General features: G+C 64.4%; 1 protein-coding gene across 1 annotated transcript in view; it reads left to right on the top strand.

Annotated features, from left to right (window-relative positions):
• The window catches only part of BAHCC1 (BAH domain and coiled-coil containing 1), a 37,722-nt gene that overhangs the window by 8,445 nt on the left and 12,767 nt on the right, over positions 1-16,510 (top strand). Inside the window, exons 3-13 of the mRNA XM_008568847.1 lie at positions 3,508-3,630; positions 6,793-8,541; positions 8,727-8,835; positions 9,185-9,378; positions 9,515-9,673; positions 9,847-10,058; positions 10,235-10,565; positions 11,596-12,450; positions 15,288-15,490; positions 15,617-15,753; positions 16,344-16,472. Of these exons, the coding sequence (XP_008567069.1) occupies positions 3,508-3,630; positions 6,793-8,541; positions 8,727-8,835; positions 9,185-9,378; positions 9,515-9,673; positions 9,847-10,058; positions 10,235-10,565; positions 11,596-12,450; positions 15,288-15,490; positions 15,617-15,753; positions 16,344-16,472 (4,201 nt within the window). The remainder of the gene's footprint in view (positions 1-3,507; positions 3,631-6,792; positions 8,542-8,726; positions 8,836-9,184; positions 9,379-9,514; positions 9,674-9,846; positions 10,059-10,234; positions 10,566-11,595; positions 12,451-15,287; positions 15,491-15,616; positions 15,754-16,343; positions 16,473-16,510) is intronic.

Below are 16,510 nucleotides of genomic sequence, written 5' to 3'. Positions count from 1 at the left end.
CCCAGCCATACCCTGCCCTGGCCATGCCAGGGGCCTCTGCCCCGTCCCCCTAGCCCTCCCCCAGATCCCCCCACCCCAGGCACAATGCCTCATCTGCAGCCTGATCTAGGATGTTGGTGGCTCCTGAACCCCGCACAGCAGCCCTGGCTTCTGCCCCGAAACAGCTGCTCTGATTCATAAAAGTCATCTTTTATTTTCTTCTTCAATTCAGAGAGTACAGTCTTGTTGGGAAAAAGAAAGCAGCCTTTCTAGTGCTGGGCTGGGAGGACCTCTTCACCCCTTCCTCTCTCTCTGCCCCCCACCCCCAGATCCCTCCCGCCAGGGCCGCAGAGGGTGGGGCCCCAGGCAGGCTAGAGATGGGGGAAGCCAGCGAGCCCCTGGGCTTGGGGCCCCTGGGAGATTCCTGCCCCCGCTCCCTGGCCTGGATGGCAGAAGCAGGGGGGCCGCATGGCCAGCTGCCCTCCACGGCCCCCCGAGGGCGCCGGGCAGGAAGGAGCCCATTCCTCAGCCAGCAGAACGCCGGCTCCCCCCAAAGAGCGGATGGGCAAGAGGCCCGGACCTCCCGAGGGGCACAGGGAGATCCGCGCCTGGGAAACGGCGTCTGGGAAGGAGGAATTTACAGACTTCTGTTTACCAAAATGAGGCCCTATAAAACATTTAACAGCAGCCGATTAAAGGGGACAGCTGCGGTGGCTTAACCAGCCCCCAGGCCTCCCCTGCCCCGGCCGCTCCCTCTCCCCCAGCTCGCTCCTGGCTCCCCTCTCAGCTCTCGTCAGGTCTTCCAGGAGCTGAGTTTAATCTGGTAAACATCTGCTCCAGATGTGTCTCCCACACAAGCAAGGCCCATGGCCAGACTGCCAGCCTCAGCCTGTGTCCTCAGTGGGACAGGCGCTGCAGGGCGCAGGCCAGGGCCGTGGCAGGCACCTTCCCCAAATCCTCAGCGGTAGGTGCAGCCTCGCCCCATCAAGCAGGTTTCTGTGTCGCAGGACTTCTCAGAGCGTTTACAGTGCTCTTGCCCTTCTGGAGATTCCAAATGGGGGCAGGGCAGGGCGGGGCTGCATTCTTAGCGCTTGTGTGACCCAGGCCTTGTTTTGCATGGAGCATCTCTTGGGGACAGAGTTCCACAGACTCACCCAGGACTGACTGAGCCAGAGAACATCAGAGAGCACCATCAGGGGCTGAGTGGCAGCCTGCCACTGCTGAGGGGCCCGCTGGGATCTGGGTGTGGGCTGCCCATTTGGACTGGGAGGCACCATGGATGTCGGGGCCTTGTTCCCGAGGGACCCCAGAGTGTCCCCATCTGATCTCCGACCCCTTCTGTGAGCCATGCCCCTGAGATTCCTCATCCATCCTCACCTCCGAGCTGGGTTCTGAGGACTATCCACAGCCTGACCCACCCGGCCTCAGGCCTGCAGAGTGCCACCTCCTGGCCCTGCCCCCCACACACCCACAGAGGTCCCTTGGCACTGAGATGGAGGGCCGAGGCCACACTGGCCTCCCACCTCCATCTCAACTTCAGTCTCCAGGCAGGTCGGCCTCAGGTCATGGCGAGTAGCCCTGGCCCTCTTTGAGCACTGTGGGGACGGACACGGGCCTGGAAATGTGTTCTGTAGTTCTGGACCTGCCCCTGCAGTGCTGGACTTCTGAAAGGGTGTCGCTCAGAGTGCGTTCTGTGGAACGCGTGGCCCACACGTTGTTGAAAGGGCTCTCGCTGAAACGACCCGGGTTCCGCAGTAAAAGGAGTTTGGGAAACAGTGAAGAGGTCCAGCAACGCTGTCTGTTGTGGGACTTGTCAGTTGCTTCCTTGCGATGCTTAAAAGGGTCGCGGCGCCTGGCTCCCTGGCACGTGGCTCACAGCGCCCTCTCAGCACACGCCTGGAACCCACCTCCCCTTCTTTCCCTCCTGGGCTCCCCCCTCCCTGTCCCTGTGGCTGTTTTGCTCCTCGGAGAAACCCCGGGGATTCCTGCTCCCTTGTCACTGCCCAGGGTGGCCTGAGAAGTCAGACAGCATCGAGAAGCTCTTGGTACGATCGTGAGGTCCCCTAGAGAAACTCCTCTGGGCCTGCTTTCCTTGCAGGAGAATGTTCAGAGCAGCAGCTCGAAGCCGAAGCCGGCACTTTGGAGTGAATTGGAGAGTCCTGCCCTGCCCAACCCAGCTGCGTGGCTCTGTAAATGGGAGGGGGAGGGACAGCCTGGCCAGTTGTCACCAGCTGATGCTTCAAGGGTCCTGCTTCACATAGCTGTCCCTCAGCCTCCGCCTGCAGAGAGCCACCTCTGGGCCCCTGGTGCTAAAGTGGTCTCCAGGCTGCCCTGCCCCCTGACTCCCCAGCCAGCCTGTGGCCCACATCCAGGCCCTACCGCCCTCCTCCCCCCACCCTGACAAAGCCAGGAGCAGCCCCAGGCTGTGAAGACATCCAGCCCCACTTCACCGCACCCTCCACTTAACAACCAGCAACTTCAGAGCCCAGCTAGGGACAACTAGACAGCGGGCTATGGGGTGTGAGCCAGGCTGGGAAGGAGACTTGGGCCCCCACATCCCAGGGCCTGCCCTGGTAGTAGCAGCAGGCAGGGTAAGCTGGCTGGCGGCTGGCAGGCAGGGCTGGGGGCCCGGGTCCTTCTGTCCCCTGTGGGCCTGGTGGGGAAGGACCAGCCATGAGAAGCCACCAGACATCCCACCCTGCAGTGCCTAGGCCAGGGTGCCGGTGCCTGGGCGAGCCTCCCAGGCCAGTGCTCAGTCCTGTCTGTCCTGCGGGCTGGGCCCTCATCCTTTGGGTGGCCAGGTGGCCAGAGCTTTCCCAGGGGGTGGCTGATGTTCCTGTCCTGGACAGGGGGAGCCCCTCAGAACTCTGGCTGCCACGAGGGATGGACCCCTCGGGCCAGAGAGGGGCCTGCAGACATGACTTGGAGTCTCTGGGGACAGCGCAGGGGGTTCTCAGAGCACCAGAGGCCATGCCCAGTGGAGCAGTAGAGAGCTGAGTTGGCTGGAGCCTGTGGCCTCCAGCAGGGTGGAAACCTGCCACACCCCACCTGCACGGGCCCAGGGCATGGGCCTTCGAGACCAGCACAGCACAGCTGGGCAGGGCCTGCTGAAGGTGCTGGCAGGAGGCCATGTCCGGCCTGGCTCTCCTCTGCTGGTCGCTCTGTGGGGCGCTGGTCCGCTGTGCCCCCTTCTCCCAAGATGCCTCTCCAGATCGCCTTTTGCTGCCCTGCCCGGAAGCTCCCAAATACTGAGTGCTGCTGGGAGAGAGTCAAAGCCCCTCCTCCACCCACCCCTCTCCCCAGCCCATCAGCAATTCAATTTGTGCCGCACCGCACTGGAGGGATGGCATTAGTCGAGTCAGAGCTAATGTGATGTATTGATGGGCTGATTTCCCACCGCGGGCTGCACGCCGGCTCCGCAGGGCGTTGCTCTGGGGCTGCCTGCTGGCTTCTCCCCTCCCTGGGGTCCGCGCGGGTGCAGGCGGGGGGCTGGGGGTTGCCTCTACAGCAGTCTCTTTGCTTCTCTAGCTCCAGGGTACCCCAGGTTTTCGGGGAGTCTGGCATCCACCTTCCTACCCGTGAGCCACTTGGATCACCATGGAAACAGCAACGTTCTCTACGGGCAGCATCGTTTCTATGGAACCCAAAAAGGCAAGTGCGGTGGGCCCAGCGTGGCCCGGCATGAGGTGCAGGCGTCGTGGGGGCTGGGAAGCTTCTGGGGCACAAGGTAGAGCGGCCGGTCTGGGAGGGCCCCTGACAAGTTGTTGGCCAGGCAGGGGTGGGGGCTGGAGGAGAGGGCGGGCCTGCCCCACAGGTACCTGGATGATTTAAACACTGGGTCCCAGGACCACCGCCCAGCGACCAGTTAAGTACCCACATTAGGTAGCACTCGGAAAGCATAGCCAGGCTGTCTCCTGAGCTCTTGGCGGTCAGGCAGAAGCCACAGAGTGTTCAGGGGTCCCAGGGGGGCTTGGCGAGGAGGATCCCATCAGTAAAGGGAGGCGAGGCCCACAGAAGCATGCATCTCCTGACTCAGTTCGCTGGGCCTGGGCTAGACCTCGGCTGTGCCAGTGCTGACAGAGGCCGCGGGAGGAGGGCGGGAGCAAGAGCTGTGTCCCGTGGACAGAGGAGGGGCTGCCCCCCCGTTGGCAGCAGGTGTCCCCAGAGGAGGCACGCTGAGTGTGGCCTGCGCTGGCGAGAACACAGAACCCGTTGGAGGAGGGGACTCCTACTGGGGTGCTGCACAGCAGAGGCCTGGCCTCCACGAGCAGCTCCCAGCAGGCAACCTGCCAGAAGGTCAGGCAGGCACCTCCTGGCTGGAGGTGGGACAGGTATGGGAGCCGGAGCTGTCTCCAGGTAGAGTTTTTCCTGGCTGGGGTGACGTCTTGTTTGCCTTTTAGAAAGCTCTCCCTGGGGTGGTGCGGGGAGACCTCTGGGTTAGTTTCAGAGACAAGTGATAAAGACAGGAACCCACATGTGGGGTCCCTTGGGGCTGGAATCAGTGCTGTCAAGGAATGCAGATTGGGGACAGGGAGAGGCAGAGGGTCCCACATGACCCCCAGTTCTTGGCCAACTGGAAGGGACCCACCAGCAGTTCAGAGGGGAGCCCAGCTCCGGTGCAGAGGGACTGGGGGCCTCCCCAGGGATCCAGGTGGGAGCTGGACACTGGACATATATGGGGGGGCAGTGCTGGACGGGTGGGTTGGAAAGGTAGATTCACCTGTGGAGAGGTGTCACCTGGGTATGTGGCCGGCGAAGATGGGCTCAGCCCTGGAAGCCTTAGCATTGAAGGCTGGAGCTCAGAGGAGCCAGAGGAGTCCACAGAGCATCCAGCAGGGGTCCTGGGGAAGGAAAGGGACCGCATTGAGCTAGTGCCATTGAGGTGGCCATGGTGCCCCAGGGAGAGCAGTTTTAGGTGTGGGGGGAGGGAGAAGGGGCAGAGAGAGCCTGCGGCCCACCGCCCTGCCCTCACCTCCTGCCAGCCCACAGCCCCTTCTCTCCTCTGGCCTCAGACTCCAGGGCCTCGGCGTGTCCAGCGTGTCTGTGTCCTTGGGCCATCCTGTACCTGGGAGAGCTGCGGAGGCTCAGGATGGCCTCGGTCTTGCCTGGACTGGCCAGCCGTGATTGGTGCAGGAAAGGCCCTGCTTCCGGTGGGGCCAGGACTGTTCCCCAGCCCCACCCAGGGGACTTGGCTCTGACCATAACTTACACCCTGGACACTTCCAGGAAAACCAAGTCTCCTCACCCGGCTCTTGGAGCTGGTGGCCAAGGGCTCTGCTGCCCAGGGGACAGCCCCATACCACCAGGGACTGGGTCCCCCAATATCAGCTGCAGCACCTGCAGTATTTTGACAGCGTTAGCAGGGGTAGGCAGGTGGCTAGTCCAGCCCCAGAAACCTAACCCCCTGAACCAGAGCCCAGGGACTCCCTCTGGGCAGTGGGCCGGCTGGTGTCGCAGGAGCGCTGGCGGGGCCTCTGGCTTTCACAATATTGTGGTGGAGCCTCATCCAAGAACATTATTTGGTTTTGGAAATTGAGCTAATTAGGTTTTGCCAGGGCTGCCCCCTTCCCCTTGTTTCTAATTAGCAGGAAATTGACAAGGAATTTACATGACTGAGGACGGTTTTACAAGTTCCAAATGTTTCTTTTGTTCCCCCACTGGTCCGCTGCCTCAGCTCTTGGCCGTCTACTCTGCTGCTCACCCACCCAGGGTCCCCCAGAGGTGGTGACCTACCCCCAGGTTGGGGTGGTGGGTGTCCCCAGGGCAGCTGGGGACCCATGTAGAGAGCATGGAGCAGCCCCTGCCTGGACAGGAAGGGTTTGTCCCAGGCCGAGGGCCCAGTCTGGGCAGCCAGTCCAGACACCAGCAGAGGGAGCCCAGGACACCTCCCTGCTCCAGGCGGGGTGGGCAGGGAGCTGCCGGGTGGGTGTGGGCACAGCTGCTACTCTCCACCCCAGGACCTTCCTTTCTCCCTGTTTTAACCCATCACCCAGTCCCACCAGCCTGAGAGGTCCACAGTTCAGATGCCCAGGGGCTGGGGGCACTGGGGGGCTCCCCAGGGTGTCCAGGATGTAGGTGAGTGGGGTCCTCTACACCTAGCCCACTCAGACACCCTGAGCCTCACTTCCTTCTCTGGGGATGACTTATGCGGGTGATGTGGGTCTCGGTGGGCTCTCTAGCCATGTCACCGGGCACCTGGCACAGCAGGCTTGTAGTGGCCACATCACACAGGTCCACCGAGCTGCCCCTCACTGTAAGCCAGCAGCATCCGTGTCTCTAAGGTCTGCAGACCCGACCGGCTCATGCTCCTGTGAATGCTCTGCTTGGAGCTCTCAGCTCCTGGGGGTGACATAGTCATAACCTCAGCGGGGTGGGGGTAGTTAGTGTTTCATGGGTGCAGAGTCTCAGTTTGGGGAGAGGGAAGAGTCGGGGAGATGGGGTGGTGGCTGCACAGCAGTGTGAGTGTAGTCAATGCCACAGAACTGTGCACTTAAAATGTTAAAGTTTTGGGCCGAGCCCGTGGCGCACTCGGGCGAGTGCGGCGCTGGGAGTGCAGCAGCGCTCCCGCTGCGGGTTCGGATCCTATATAGGGATGACCGGTGCGCTCACAGCGCTCACTGGCTGAGCACGGTGCGGCCGGTCTCAAAAAGGACAAAAAAAAAAGTTAAAGTTTTATGTTATGTGTGTTTTACCACAACTTTTTAAAAAATGAAAACAAAAACCTTCCCTGGCCTCAGGTCGGTGCCAGCTGGGGTTGGGGGAGGCGCCTGAGCTCTCCCTGCCCCGACTGACCTTGGCTCTCTCGGCCTGCAGATAACTTCTACCTGCGAAACCTGCCCCCGCAGCCCACCCTCCTGCCTGCCAACCACAACTTCCCTGCCGTGGCCCGGGCCGCCCCTGCCCACCCCATCGGCTCCTGTAGCCGTGACCGGGGCGAGGCCAGCCCTCTGCAGAAGGGTCCCAAGGAGTTTGACCGCTTCCTCCTGGGCAGAGAGAAGGCCGGCAGGGCAGCAGAGGGCAAGGAGCGGCCTGCGGCAGCAGAGGACGGTGGCAAGGAGCGGCACAAGCTGGTGCTGCCCGTGCCAGCCGACGGGCACTGCAAAGAGGGTGGCCCAGTGCCCCGCAGCGCTTGCGAGGCCCGCCCCAAGCACCTCACCTCCTGCCTGCTCAATGCCAAGGTGCTCAACGGCGAGATGGGCAAGGCCACGCCGGCCAGCTGTGCGGGGGGCATGCTGGGGCGGCCAGGCATGGGGATGGCGGCCGCTGGGCGCTGCACAAAGGAGGCGGCGGGCCCCGCGGAGCCTGGGCCAGCCTTCAGCGAGTGCCTGGAGCGGAGGCAGATGCTGCACCATGCAGTGTCCCATGCAGTGCCCTACACGGTGCCATCTGGCCTGACCGCTGGGCCACCCCCGCCACTTAGCACAGCTGCCGGCTCCTTCCCCTGCCTGCAGTTGCATGCCGGCCCGGACGGGCTCTGCCCGCTGCAGGACAAAGTCTCCCGGGACCTAAAGGCCAGCGGGCCCACCTTTGTGCCTTCCGTGGGACACTTGGCGGACAAGAGCCGCCCCTTCCAGGCGGCCGAGGCCTGTGCTGTGGTGGGAGAGGGCAAGGACCAGCACCTGGATGGGGCCATGGCTCCCGACCATGCCACGCCCTACGGAGTCTCCTATGCCCACCTGAAGGCCGAGGGCAGGGGCGAGTGGAGGCCTGGGGGCTTCGAGGCAGCCCTTAACCCCCGGCTAAAGGGCCTGGAGTATCTCAATAGTGCAGGCCCTGAGGCCTCCTTCTCCGGACTCCCCAAGGGCGGTCTGGACAAAAGCAGCTACTTTGAGTTGCCCGTCCCTTCACAGGACTGTGCCCGGCCCAGTCACCAAGACCCTCTGGGTGGGAAGGCCCCCCAGGCCTGTTGCACTTTAGACAAGACGGCCAGCAAGGAGGCCCCTGCCAGCCTCCCCGGGGCCCAGAAGGTGGCCAGGATTCGGCACCAGCAGCACTTGGTGGCCCCCGAGGTGGAGCCAGGGGGTAGTGGGGCCGAGGCCACACGCAAGCCCCTAGAGCTGGCTTCCCTGGGCTACGGCGGGCCCCACCTGCCCCCATGGAGCGTCCAGGCAGGCCAGGGCACCTCCATGGCCATCAGTGAGGAGCGCAAGGGCGGCCCCTACCTGGACCCCTTTGGCAGCGGCCTTCAGCAGGCGGCCCTCCTGTCCCAGGAGTTGCCCACCCCGCCAGACGAGGTCTCGGCCATGAAGAACCTGCTGAAGTACAGCAACCAAGCTCTGGTCGTGGGCCAGAAGGCGCCCTTCGTGGGCCTGGGCAGCCTCAAAGCCAGCTGCGTCCAACAGGAGGCAAAGTTCCCGGCCTCCAAGGGCCCAGGCCATGTGGAAAGGCCGGACTGCGCCCGCAGCCGGGAGCACGAGGCCCCACATGGCGACGGGGAGGTGCGGCAGCCACCTGTGGGCATCGCAGTGGCCTTGGCCAGGCAGAAGGACACTGTGAGTCGGTCTGAGACATCCTACAGCACCAACGCTGGGCGGCAGGGCCGGGCCGCCCCTGCCTTCAAAGGTACAGCTCTCCACGGGAGGGGGGCCGGCCGGGTGGGGCCTGGGGTGCCTAGGGCCAGCCGGCCCCGCCCTGCCCCAGCAGACCCTGTAGGGCCCACAGGTTTGAAGTGGGGTCACTGCTTGCTTTAGCCGGTGGCACCTGGCCACCCCAACCCTCGTCCCTCCTGCCATCTCGACCCTGTGCAGCTGGCAGCGGGTCCCGCTCCGTGCACACACTGGACCTGGAGGCCGAGGAGGAGCGGGCACGGCTGTGTGAAGATCGCCTGGGGCTGGCCGGCCGCGAGCTGCTGCTGCAGTAAGGACAGGGTGTGGGCTTGGGGTGGGGGCCGCTGGCTCGCCTGCTTAGAGCTATGTGGGAGAAAGTGAGATGTCCTTACAGAGGGATGACAGGCTCTGTGGCCTGTCGTGTCAATATACACACCCACCCGGGAGCCTTTCTGGGGTCTCCACCCCATGTTGGAGGGCTCTGCTCACTCCCCCTCTGCCAGCAGGGCCCCTGCCTGGACCTCTAACGCTGAGGCACAGAGCCTGGGATCTCCTGTGAGCCCCCAAGTCCCATTTTCCCTCCCAGGCTTTGGCCATGGGGTGAGGTGGGGAGCTGGAGGCAGGGCTCAGTGACAGGGCTGAGCCCTGTGATCTTACAGGGACAACAAAGACCTCGTGGAATTTGCCCGGATCCAGAATTTGTCCAGCAGCTGCCCCGGAGACCTGGCCCCCCACCTCATGGTGCAGAGCAGCCAGCTGGGCGGGGACCCGGCCACCCACCCCCACCCCGCGCACCCACCCTGGCTGCCCCGCACCCGCAGCCCCTCCTTGTGGATGGGGGGACATTCCTATGGTTAGTGCTCCAAGGGCAGTCACTGTGGGGGGCTGGCCTGGGGCTGACGGTGATCCTCTCCCGGCCAGGCCCCGGGAGCGGGAGGCTGAGTGGCGTGGGCCCCAGCCGGCCTGACTGCTGTGTCCTCTCCCCCTAGGCCTGGGGCACCCCGCCCTGCACCAGAACCTGCCCCCCGGCTTTCCCACCTCGGTGCCCAGCTCCATGCCCTCCGTCTTCCCCCTCCCCCAGGACGCCCCTGCACAGCTCGTCATCCTGCCCTCGGAGCCTGCACCCCACACCGCCCCCCAAGCACTCGGTGAGGCCCCCGGCCAGGTTGTTAGCATGTGGGTCTGGGGGGAGTGGCACCTGCAAGGAGAGGGCAGGGTGCGGCAGGTGCCCAGGAGGCAGCTGTGAGGTCGGGGAGCTGGGGAGGGGTCCTGAGTGGGGCTGGCTGGCTGGGGCTCACGGCTCCTCTGCCCCTGTCCACAGCTGATGTCATGGACCAGGCCTCGCTGTGGCCCCCCATGTATGGGGCCCGGGGCCCCGCCTCCCACATGCAGCACCCCGGTCAGCTCCCCGTGTACCCACGCTCCCAGCTCCTGCGGCAGCAGGAGCTCTACGCCCTGCAGCAACAGCAGCAGCAGCAGCAGAAGCATCGCAGCGCCCAGGCCCTAGAGCTGCAGCGGGCAGCCCAGTTCCAGGTACCCACCCCCCCGGCCACGCTCGCCCAGCACCCACGACAGTTCTCACGCTCCCGCTTCACCCTGGCTTGTCCCCAGAAGCCCCTGCGTGCCTCCCACTCGATGACCTCACACAGTGGGGTGTACAGGGACTGAGGGGGCTGGGCCCAGGTGAGCCTCTCCCCTCACCCCAACAGCGGAAACCTGAGGACCACCACCTGGAGCTGGAGGAGCCCACCCAGGAGAAGGCCCTGAAGTCCACTCACAAGCCAGTTGCCTTAACCCCCATGGCCAAGGGCGCCCCCTCACCTGCCACTGCAGGCCCCGTCAAGCTGTCACCCTGCTGCCATTCGCCCGCCCTGAAGCCCCCCACCAGCTGCCCTGCATCACCACCACGTTCCAGCGCCCCCTGCACTTTATCCGTGTGCCCTGCTGGCAGCCCCGGGCCTGGCTCCAGTGTGCCCAGTACCGAGGACAAGAGCGGGACGGGCCGGCGGCCCAGAGCCGACCTCTCCACACTGGAGTCAGGTGAGAGTGGGCAGCTCCAGGCTGGCCTGGTGTGCCCGTGCCGCTCTGAGGCCCTCCGCCCCCTCCTGGGGAGGCAGAGCTGTCAGCAGGGGCTGCCTGGCTTGGCACCTGCAGAAGGTACCCTCCCCTTGCCAGGTCCCTGTCAGGGTCCAGCACAGCGTGGCTTTTCCCTTCCTCGCCCACCCTCTTCACTGTCCTTGCGGGTGACCCAGGGGGGCACGCAGCAGCACAGCTGCCCCTTCCCAGCCCTCGGCAGGCAGGGCAGGAGGAAAGCCAGGCCTGGCTGGCCAGCATTGGGGTCCTGAGAGCAATGAGGCGCCTGGCCTGCCGTGACAGTGGCAGGGCTATGGGATCGCAGGATGCCACCTGCTTGGGCCTGTGGCAGGGGTCTTGGGCCTGCCTTCCCTCGCCAGCCTCAGCCCCTGCAGCCCGCCTGCCCGCCGCCTGCCGGCTCCTCGACAGCCTGCTTGGTTGTCTCTGAGTTAGGCTGAGAATTTACACTGGAAACCCATGTGGTGAGCATAAAACCCGTCCCAGTTCCACAATAAGGAGAATGAGCCAGCAGAGGGGGTTTTTTGGGTTTTTTTTCCCTCAGTTTTTTTTCCCCTTAGTTTTTCTTTTCTTTTTTTTTTTTATTGCAGTTAATGGGGCGTAATGCCTCTGACACGCTGCTGGCTCGTTCTGGTTCAGGGAAAACACTGATTCAAGCATCATGTTTTAAAAATCCCCCTTTTCTGGTTAGCCACACCACACCATGCCACAGACCGCCCCCGAGGACCCCTGAGGCTGCGCCAGGAGCCAGGAACGGGGGCCTTGAGGCTGCCCTGGCCGGACAGGGGCCTGGCCTCCCGCTGCCCCTGTAACGTGACATGTCCTCTGTTCTGGCCTCTTGAGTGTCCCGCAGGCCTCCAGGGCTGGCCAGCACCCTCCCTCCCAGGTGTGGGTCTGGGGTTCAAGGCCACCCTTCCCCATCTTGTAACAGGCCGCACTCGCCCACCCTTGCCTTCCTCACCCGTCTTCTCTTTCCCAGACCTGCCTTCCGGATGTGTGCGCCCCCCGGCCGGCCTGGGCTTCTCCTCTCTGCCCTCTGACCTGCCCTCGTCTGACCTCACAGACCCCGAAACTATGCAAACCGCTGCCCCGGGGGCCCAGCCCGAGCCGATGAGGACGTTCCTGCCCAGGGAGCCACCGCCCTGCAGCCCTGGGGGCCTGGAGGAGCCCGGGCTGCTCTCAAGAGCCAGGGAGGCCACCCAGGACCTCGCCGCCACCCCCCACCCCGCCGAGCGGGGACCCCCAGGGAAGGCAGCAGACCCTAGTCCATTTGAGGGGCTACAAGAACTGCAATGCGGGGCCATCCTTGAGGGAGTGGACCCCGAGGCCACTGACCAGGCTGATTCTACTCAGGGAGGGGCACAAGAGGAGAGGACCACAGGGGAGGGGCGGGAGGAGGGAGAGCGGGCACCCTCATCAGAGGCCCCCCTGCCAGCCCTGGAGCAGCGGGCAGGGAGCCTGGGTGCCCTGGACAAGGAGGATGAGGGCGAGAGGCAGACCCCGGAGGCGGCGGGGCTGGAGGACAATGCGACCACATTTGAGGAGGACGAGCGTCAGGAGGAAAGTCTCGAGGACGAGGAAGAGGACTTGGGGGTGGCTCCTGGCAACAGCCCTGCACCCAGGGCACTGCCAGGCCTGGACGCCTTGGTGGCTGCCACCATTGATCTAGGGGACCTGCCCAGCATCAGCCCACTGGACTCTCAGCCCCCGGTGGCCTCTGAGCCCCCCAGCACAGCCCCCCTGCCCCATAGCTCAGGGATTCATGGGATCGCACTGCTCAGTGAGCTGGCTGACTTGGAGATCCAGCGGCAGAGGAGCGAGCAGGCCCTGCAAGGTACGCCCCCGGCTTGGGGTGAGTGGGGGGGGGTCCTTCAGCCCGGCTGAGTTGTCCCCACAGTGTGGCAGGCCCTGGGGAGAATGCCCCCCTCCACCCGGCCACCCTCATCCGTGGAAACCAGAGGTGGGTGTGCCAACACCAAATCCACCCCCAGCCCTGGCCCAGCCGAGGAGTCATGGGTACGGCCCTCGGGACTGGGACCGCACCTCAGTGGTAGTCTCAGGGGGAGGGCCCTGTTGCGGGGAATAAGGGAGGCTCAGTGGCTGTCATGCAAGGATATCAGGGTACCCCGGGTGCCATGGCTCCTGCTCAGGGAAGATGGCAGGAGGCTGTGATGGGATCAGATGGGCCCCCATGGTGGAGGACGCAGGGCCCACTGGGGCTGGGGCTGGGACTGGGACAGCAGGAGTTCCTGCTCCAAGGCTGGTGAGTGGGATGAAGAACACCTGGGCTCCCACCCTCCCCAGAGCCCCGAGGTGCCGGGCAGGACCGTTGCAGCAGAACCAGATGGGGTTTGGCTCCTTTGCCCACCTGGGGCCAGAGCGCCTCAGACAGGACGCCCGAGAGCCGGGTCTCTGCTGCATCTGTGCAGCCCTCCACACAGCCCCCAGCTGCCCCAGCTGCTCCACTCGGAGCCCCTTCTTCCTGCCCCATCCTCCCATTGGACCCCAGAGGAAGCCTCTCCTGGGGGGACACCCTAGCCAGGCGTGTGTTGCTGGATATTTACAGAAAGAAAGCAGCAAAGTCCTCAGGGCTTGGCCTCTGCCAGCTTCCAGTGAGGTCTTTATGCTGCTGAGATAAAGTGGATGTTCTTGTAAAGTTAGTCTCCCCAAGGCCTCTCTGTCCCTCCTCTGCTAGGGGCTGCAGTGGTACCTGGGCCGCAGGAGCTGCTGGGCGCTGCATGTGCTCAGGATGTGTCTGGACCTTGGGGCGGGGGGCTCACTTGGGTCTCCAGGCCCTGTGTGTAGGAACGGGGGGTAGGGTGAGATGGGGGTGCCCAGAGCAGGGCCCGACCTGCTAGGGACACCACTGAGGCTCCTCGTGGCCCTCCCATGGCAGCGTGAGGGGTTGTTGTGTGGGTGCCAGGCACTGTGTGTGCAGCCAGGGCTGCCATCTGTGTGCGTGTGAACCACTCGCTGGACTGCAGCCCATTCACTGAAGAAATACTCTTGATGGACTGCGTGTCCTGGTGGGGGTCATGTTGTGTAACCTGGTGTGGTGCCGTAGCCACCAGGCTGGGGGCACAACCAGCATTCAGCCCACCCTCCCTTCCTGGAGCACCCAGCCCCCACCCTCCCCTGTCCCAGTTAATTGGCAAGTCATCAGCAGCTGCTTGGATCGGAATTGTTCCCAACGAGCGCAGTGACGGCTTTGGCTGAAATCAATTAGGAGGCCAGCTTCGTTCTGTGCCAAACAGCAGGATTCATAGAGGGGGACAGTGGGAGAAGAAAATCCTGAGGATCAGGGGCCGGGCAGGGCAGGGATTCCAGAGGGGACCGCTGCGTGGCCCAGGCCCACCCTCTAGGCCTGGCTGTCTGTGCAAGGCCATGTGGGAGCCACACACCTGTGGCCTCAAGGACATGTGGAGCTTGGGCAGGAGGAACAGAAAGGCTTCTGACAGATCTTAGGGACACCAAGAGACGGGAGGCCTGGGGCTTTTAGCTGAAACGGTCTTGCACTTGGGCCTCCCTGGCAGTGGGCGGAGCAGCAGGTCCTCTCTCTGCGGAGAAAGCCCCCTTCAGCCCTCCCGTTCCCCGGGGACCTGTCTCTGGGGTTGTGGGTTTCTGGGTTGGAGGTCTGTGGTCTTGGCCCAGAACTTGTGTCCAGAGGTTAGAGCATCCAGCGTCTTCCCCTCCGGTGCCTCCTGGCACCACCATAGTGACTTGGGGGTAGATGAGCCCTTGGACTTCTGGGCCGTCTGCCTCCTGCCCTGCACTGGGCGTCCCCCCCCCCACGTGAGAAGAGTGCCCGCCAGTCGTGCTGTAGCGTGCTCCCTGCTGGGTCCTCCCGCTGCTGAGGCTCAGGTGCGCTTCCTCGGCAGGAGCCTCCCAGGACAGGTCCTCCCGGCAGCCTGGTCTCCCGTGCAGCAATCTTGAACGTTGGCTCTGATGGGCTGCTGCGGGCCGAGCTTCCCCGCTGTCCCCTGTGTGGTGCAGGGTGTTTTGTGACGAGGCCGCTCGTCCTCAGACGTCCACTTTCTCCTTTCAGTTGTGTCAGGGCCACTCAGGCATTCCTGCTGTTTATCGCTCTTGAGTCTGATGACCAATGGTACCAGATGGCGCCTGTGGGAGCCCTTCAGCCACTCCCACGTGCTTTTGACATGTCCCTGTCTTTTCTGGAGTGACAGAACGCCACCACCGCACTCTGCACTCCCTCTGCCCAGGCTGCAGCAGCCGTTTCTCCCAAGCCCTTCCCGTGGAGAACGGTGTTTAGAAGCCAAGACTGGGGTGTCAGGGTCGCTCTTCCCGGGCACTCTCAGAGGACGGGTCCTCCTGTCTCGCACATGTTACTGGCTGTAACTCCCCCCTGACAGGCAGGTGCCCGGCCCCCGTGACCCTTCATGAGTGTCCCTGCAGGTTCAGCCCTGTGTCCAGTCGCGCATCTCTGCGGCCGCCCCTCCCTGTGGCCGGCTCCCCTGCTGGGGCTGGGTCTGCATTCCAAGCCTCCTCCCTGAGTGGACACCATGCTCTGCTCGTCCTTGGTCCTCAGGGCCTGGGGCTCTGGGCCCCGCGGGCCAGGGCTGTGCTGGGAATGGGGCTGATGTCAGGAGCCTCTGAGAGCCAGTGCGCCCCCCACCCTCATCCTCGCCTGCGCTGACCCTCCTGTCCCCCCAGCAGAGGAGGAGGACGTGCTGGCCTTCAACCTGCAGCATCTGGCCACGCTGGCCACAGCCTGGTCCCTGGTGGAGGCCGCAGGCCTGGACAGCTCAGCCGCCTCAGCCCAGACCTCTGCTGCTGACACCTGCCGCGGCCCCAGGCTCACTGCCCGCATGCAGATCCTGCAGCGCAAGGACTCCTGGACCCCCAAGACCAAGCCTGTGAGTGGGGTCCTGTTGCCTAGTGCCAGGACAGACGGGGGACCCCCGAGGGCCCAGGCCGCCCACCCACCAGCCCTGTCCTGGGCCCTGGCCTGGCTCACGGGCCCCTGTGGCCCTGCCCCCCAGGTGTGCCCGCTGAAGGCCGCCATCGACCGGCTGGACACGCAGGAGGTGGAGATGCGCGTGCAGCTGGCGGAGCTGCAGCGGCGCTACAAGGAGAAGCAGCGGGAGCTGGCCCGCCTGCAGCGCAGGCGCGACCACGAGTACGGCTCGGGTGGGGCAGGGGCTGGGCAGGGCCGGGTACAGCCAGGGTGGCGGGAAGCTGGGGTCTGGGAGGCTCCCCGGAGGCAGCAGTACTTGACGAGACCTGAAGGGTGGGACGTTCAACACACAGAGTAACTGGGGGGAGGGCAGGCCTGGTGGAAGGGCCACCTGGCAGAGGCTGATGCAGGGAGAGAGTCCAGTCCACAGTGTGGCGGGGTGAGGGGCACAGTGTCACAAGTGGGGCTGGGAAGGGTGGGAAGCCAACGAAGGAGTTGGGGCCTTCTATGGGGCAGAGGAGCCCCCACAGTTGCCACAGGGATAGCAGCAGCTTCCCTGACCCATGTGTGCATGATGGTTGGAGCTGGGGGCATGGAGGGGCAGGACTCCAGGCTGGCAGAGCTTCAGAGAGGTGGGGGCAGTGGGAATCCTGACCTAGTTGCCCTCCTGCAGGGCCAGGTGCCCCAGGCCAAGTCTTGGGAGTACCTGTCCCCCACCTGGCAGCCCCACTAAGGGCAGTGTCCTCTGCTGGACCCCTGTCTGGGAGCCAGGGTGGACATAAGCCTATGACCACCCCTGCTGCGACCCCCAGGAGAGACGAGAGCTCACGGAGCCCTGCTCGGCGGGGGCCTGGCCGGCCGAGGAAGCGCAAACACTCTGGCTCGCTGCCCACCCTGCGCCCCGGGGGCCAGCTCGCCAGGAGCGACAGCAAGAAAGTGAAGTGAGTCCCTCTTCTCTGGCTCCCTGGGCTGCTGATGC

This window comes from Galeopterus variegatus, unplaced genomic scaffold, assembly GCF_000696425.1.
Source record: "Galeopterus variegatus unplaced genomic scaffold, G_variegatus-3.0.2 Scaffold446, whole genome shotgun sequence".
NCBI classification, from domain to species: Eukaryota; Metazoa; Chordata; class Mammalia; order Dermoptera; family Cynocephalidae; genus Galeopterus; species Galeopterus variegatus.
The sequence above is the reverse complement of the archived record's forward strand: the minus strand, read 5'-3'. Positions and strand labels throughout refer to the sequence as shown.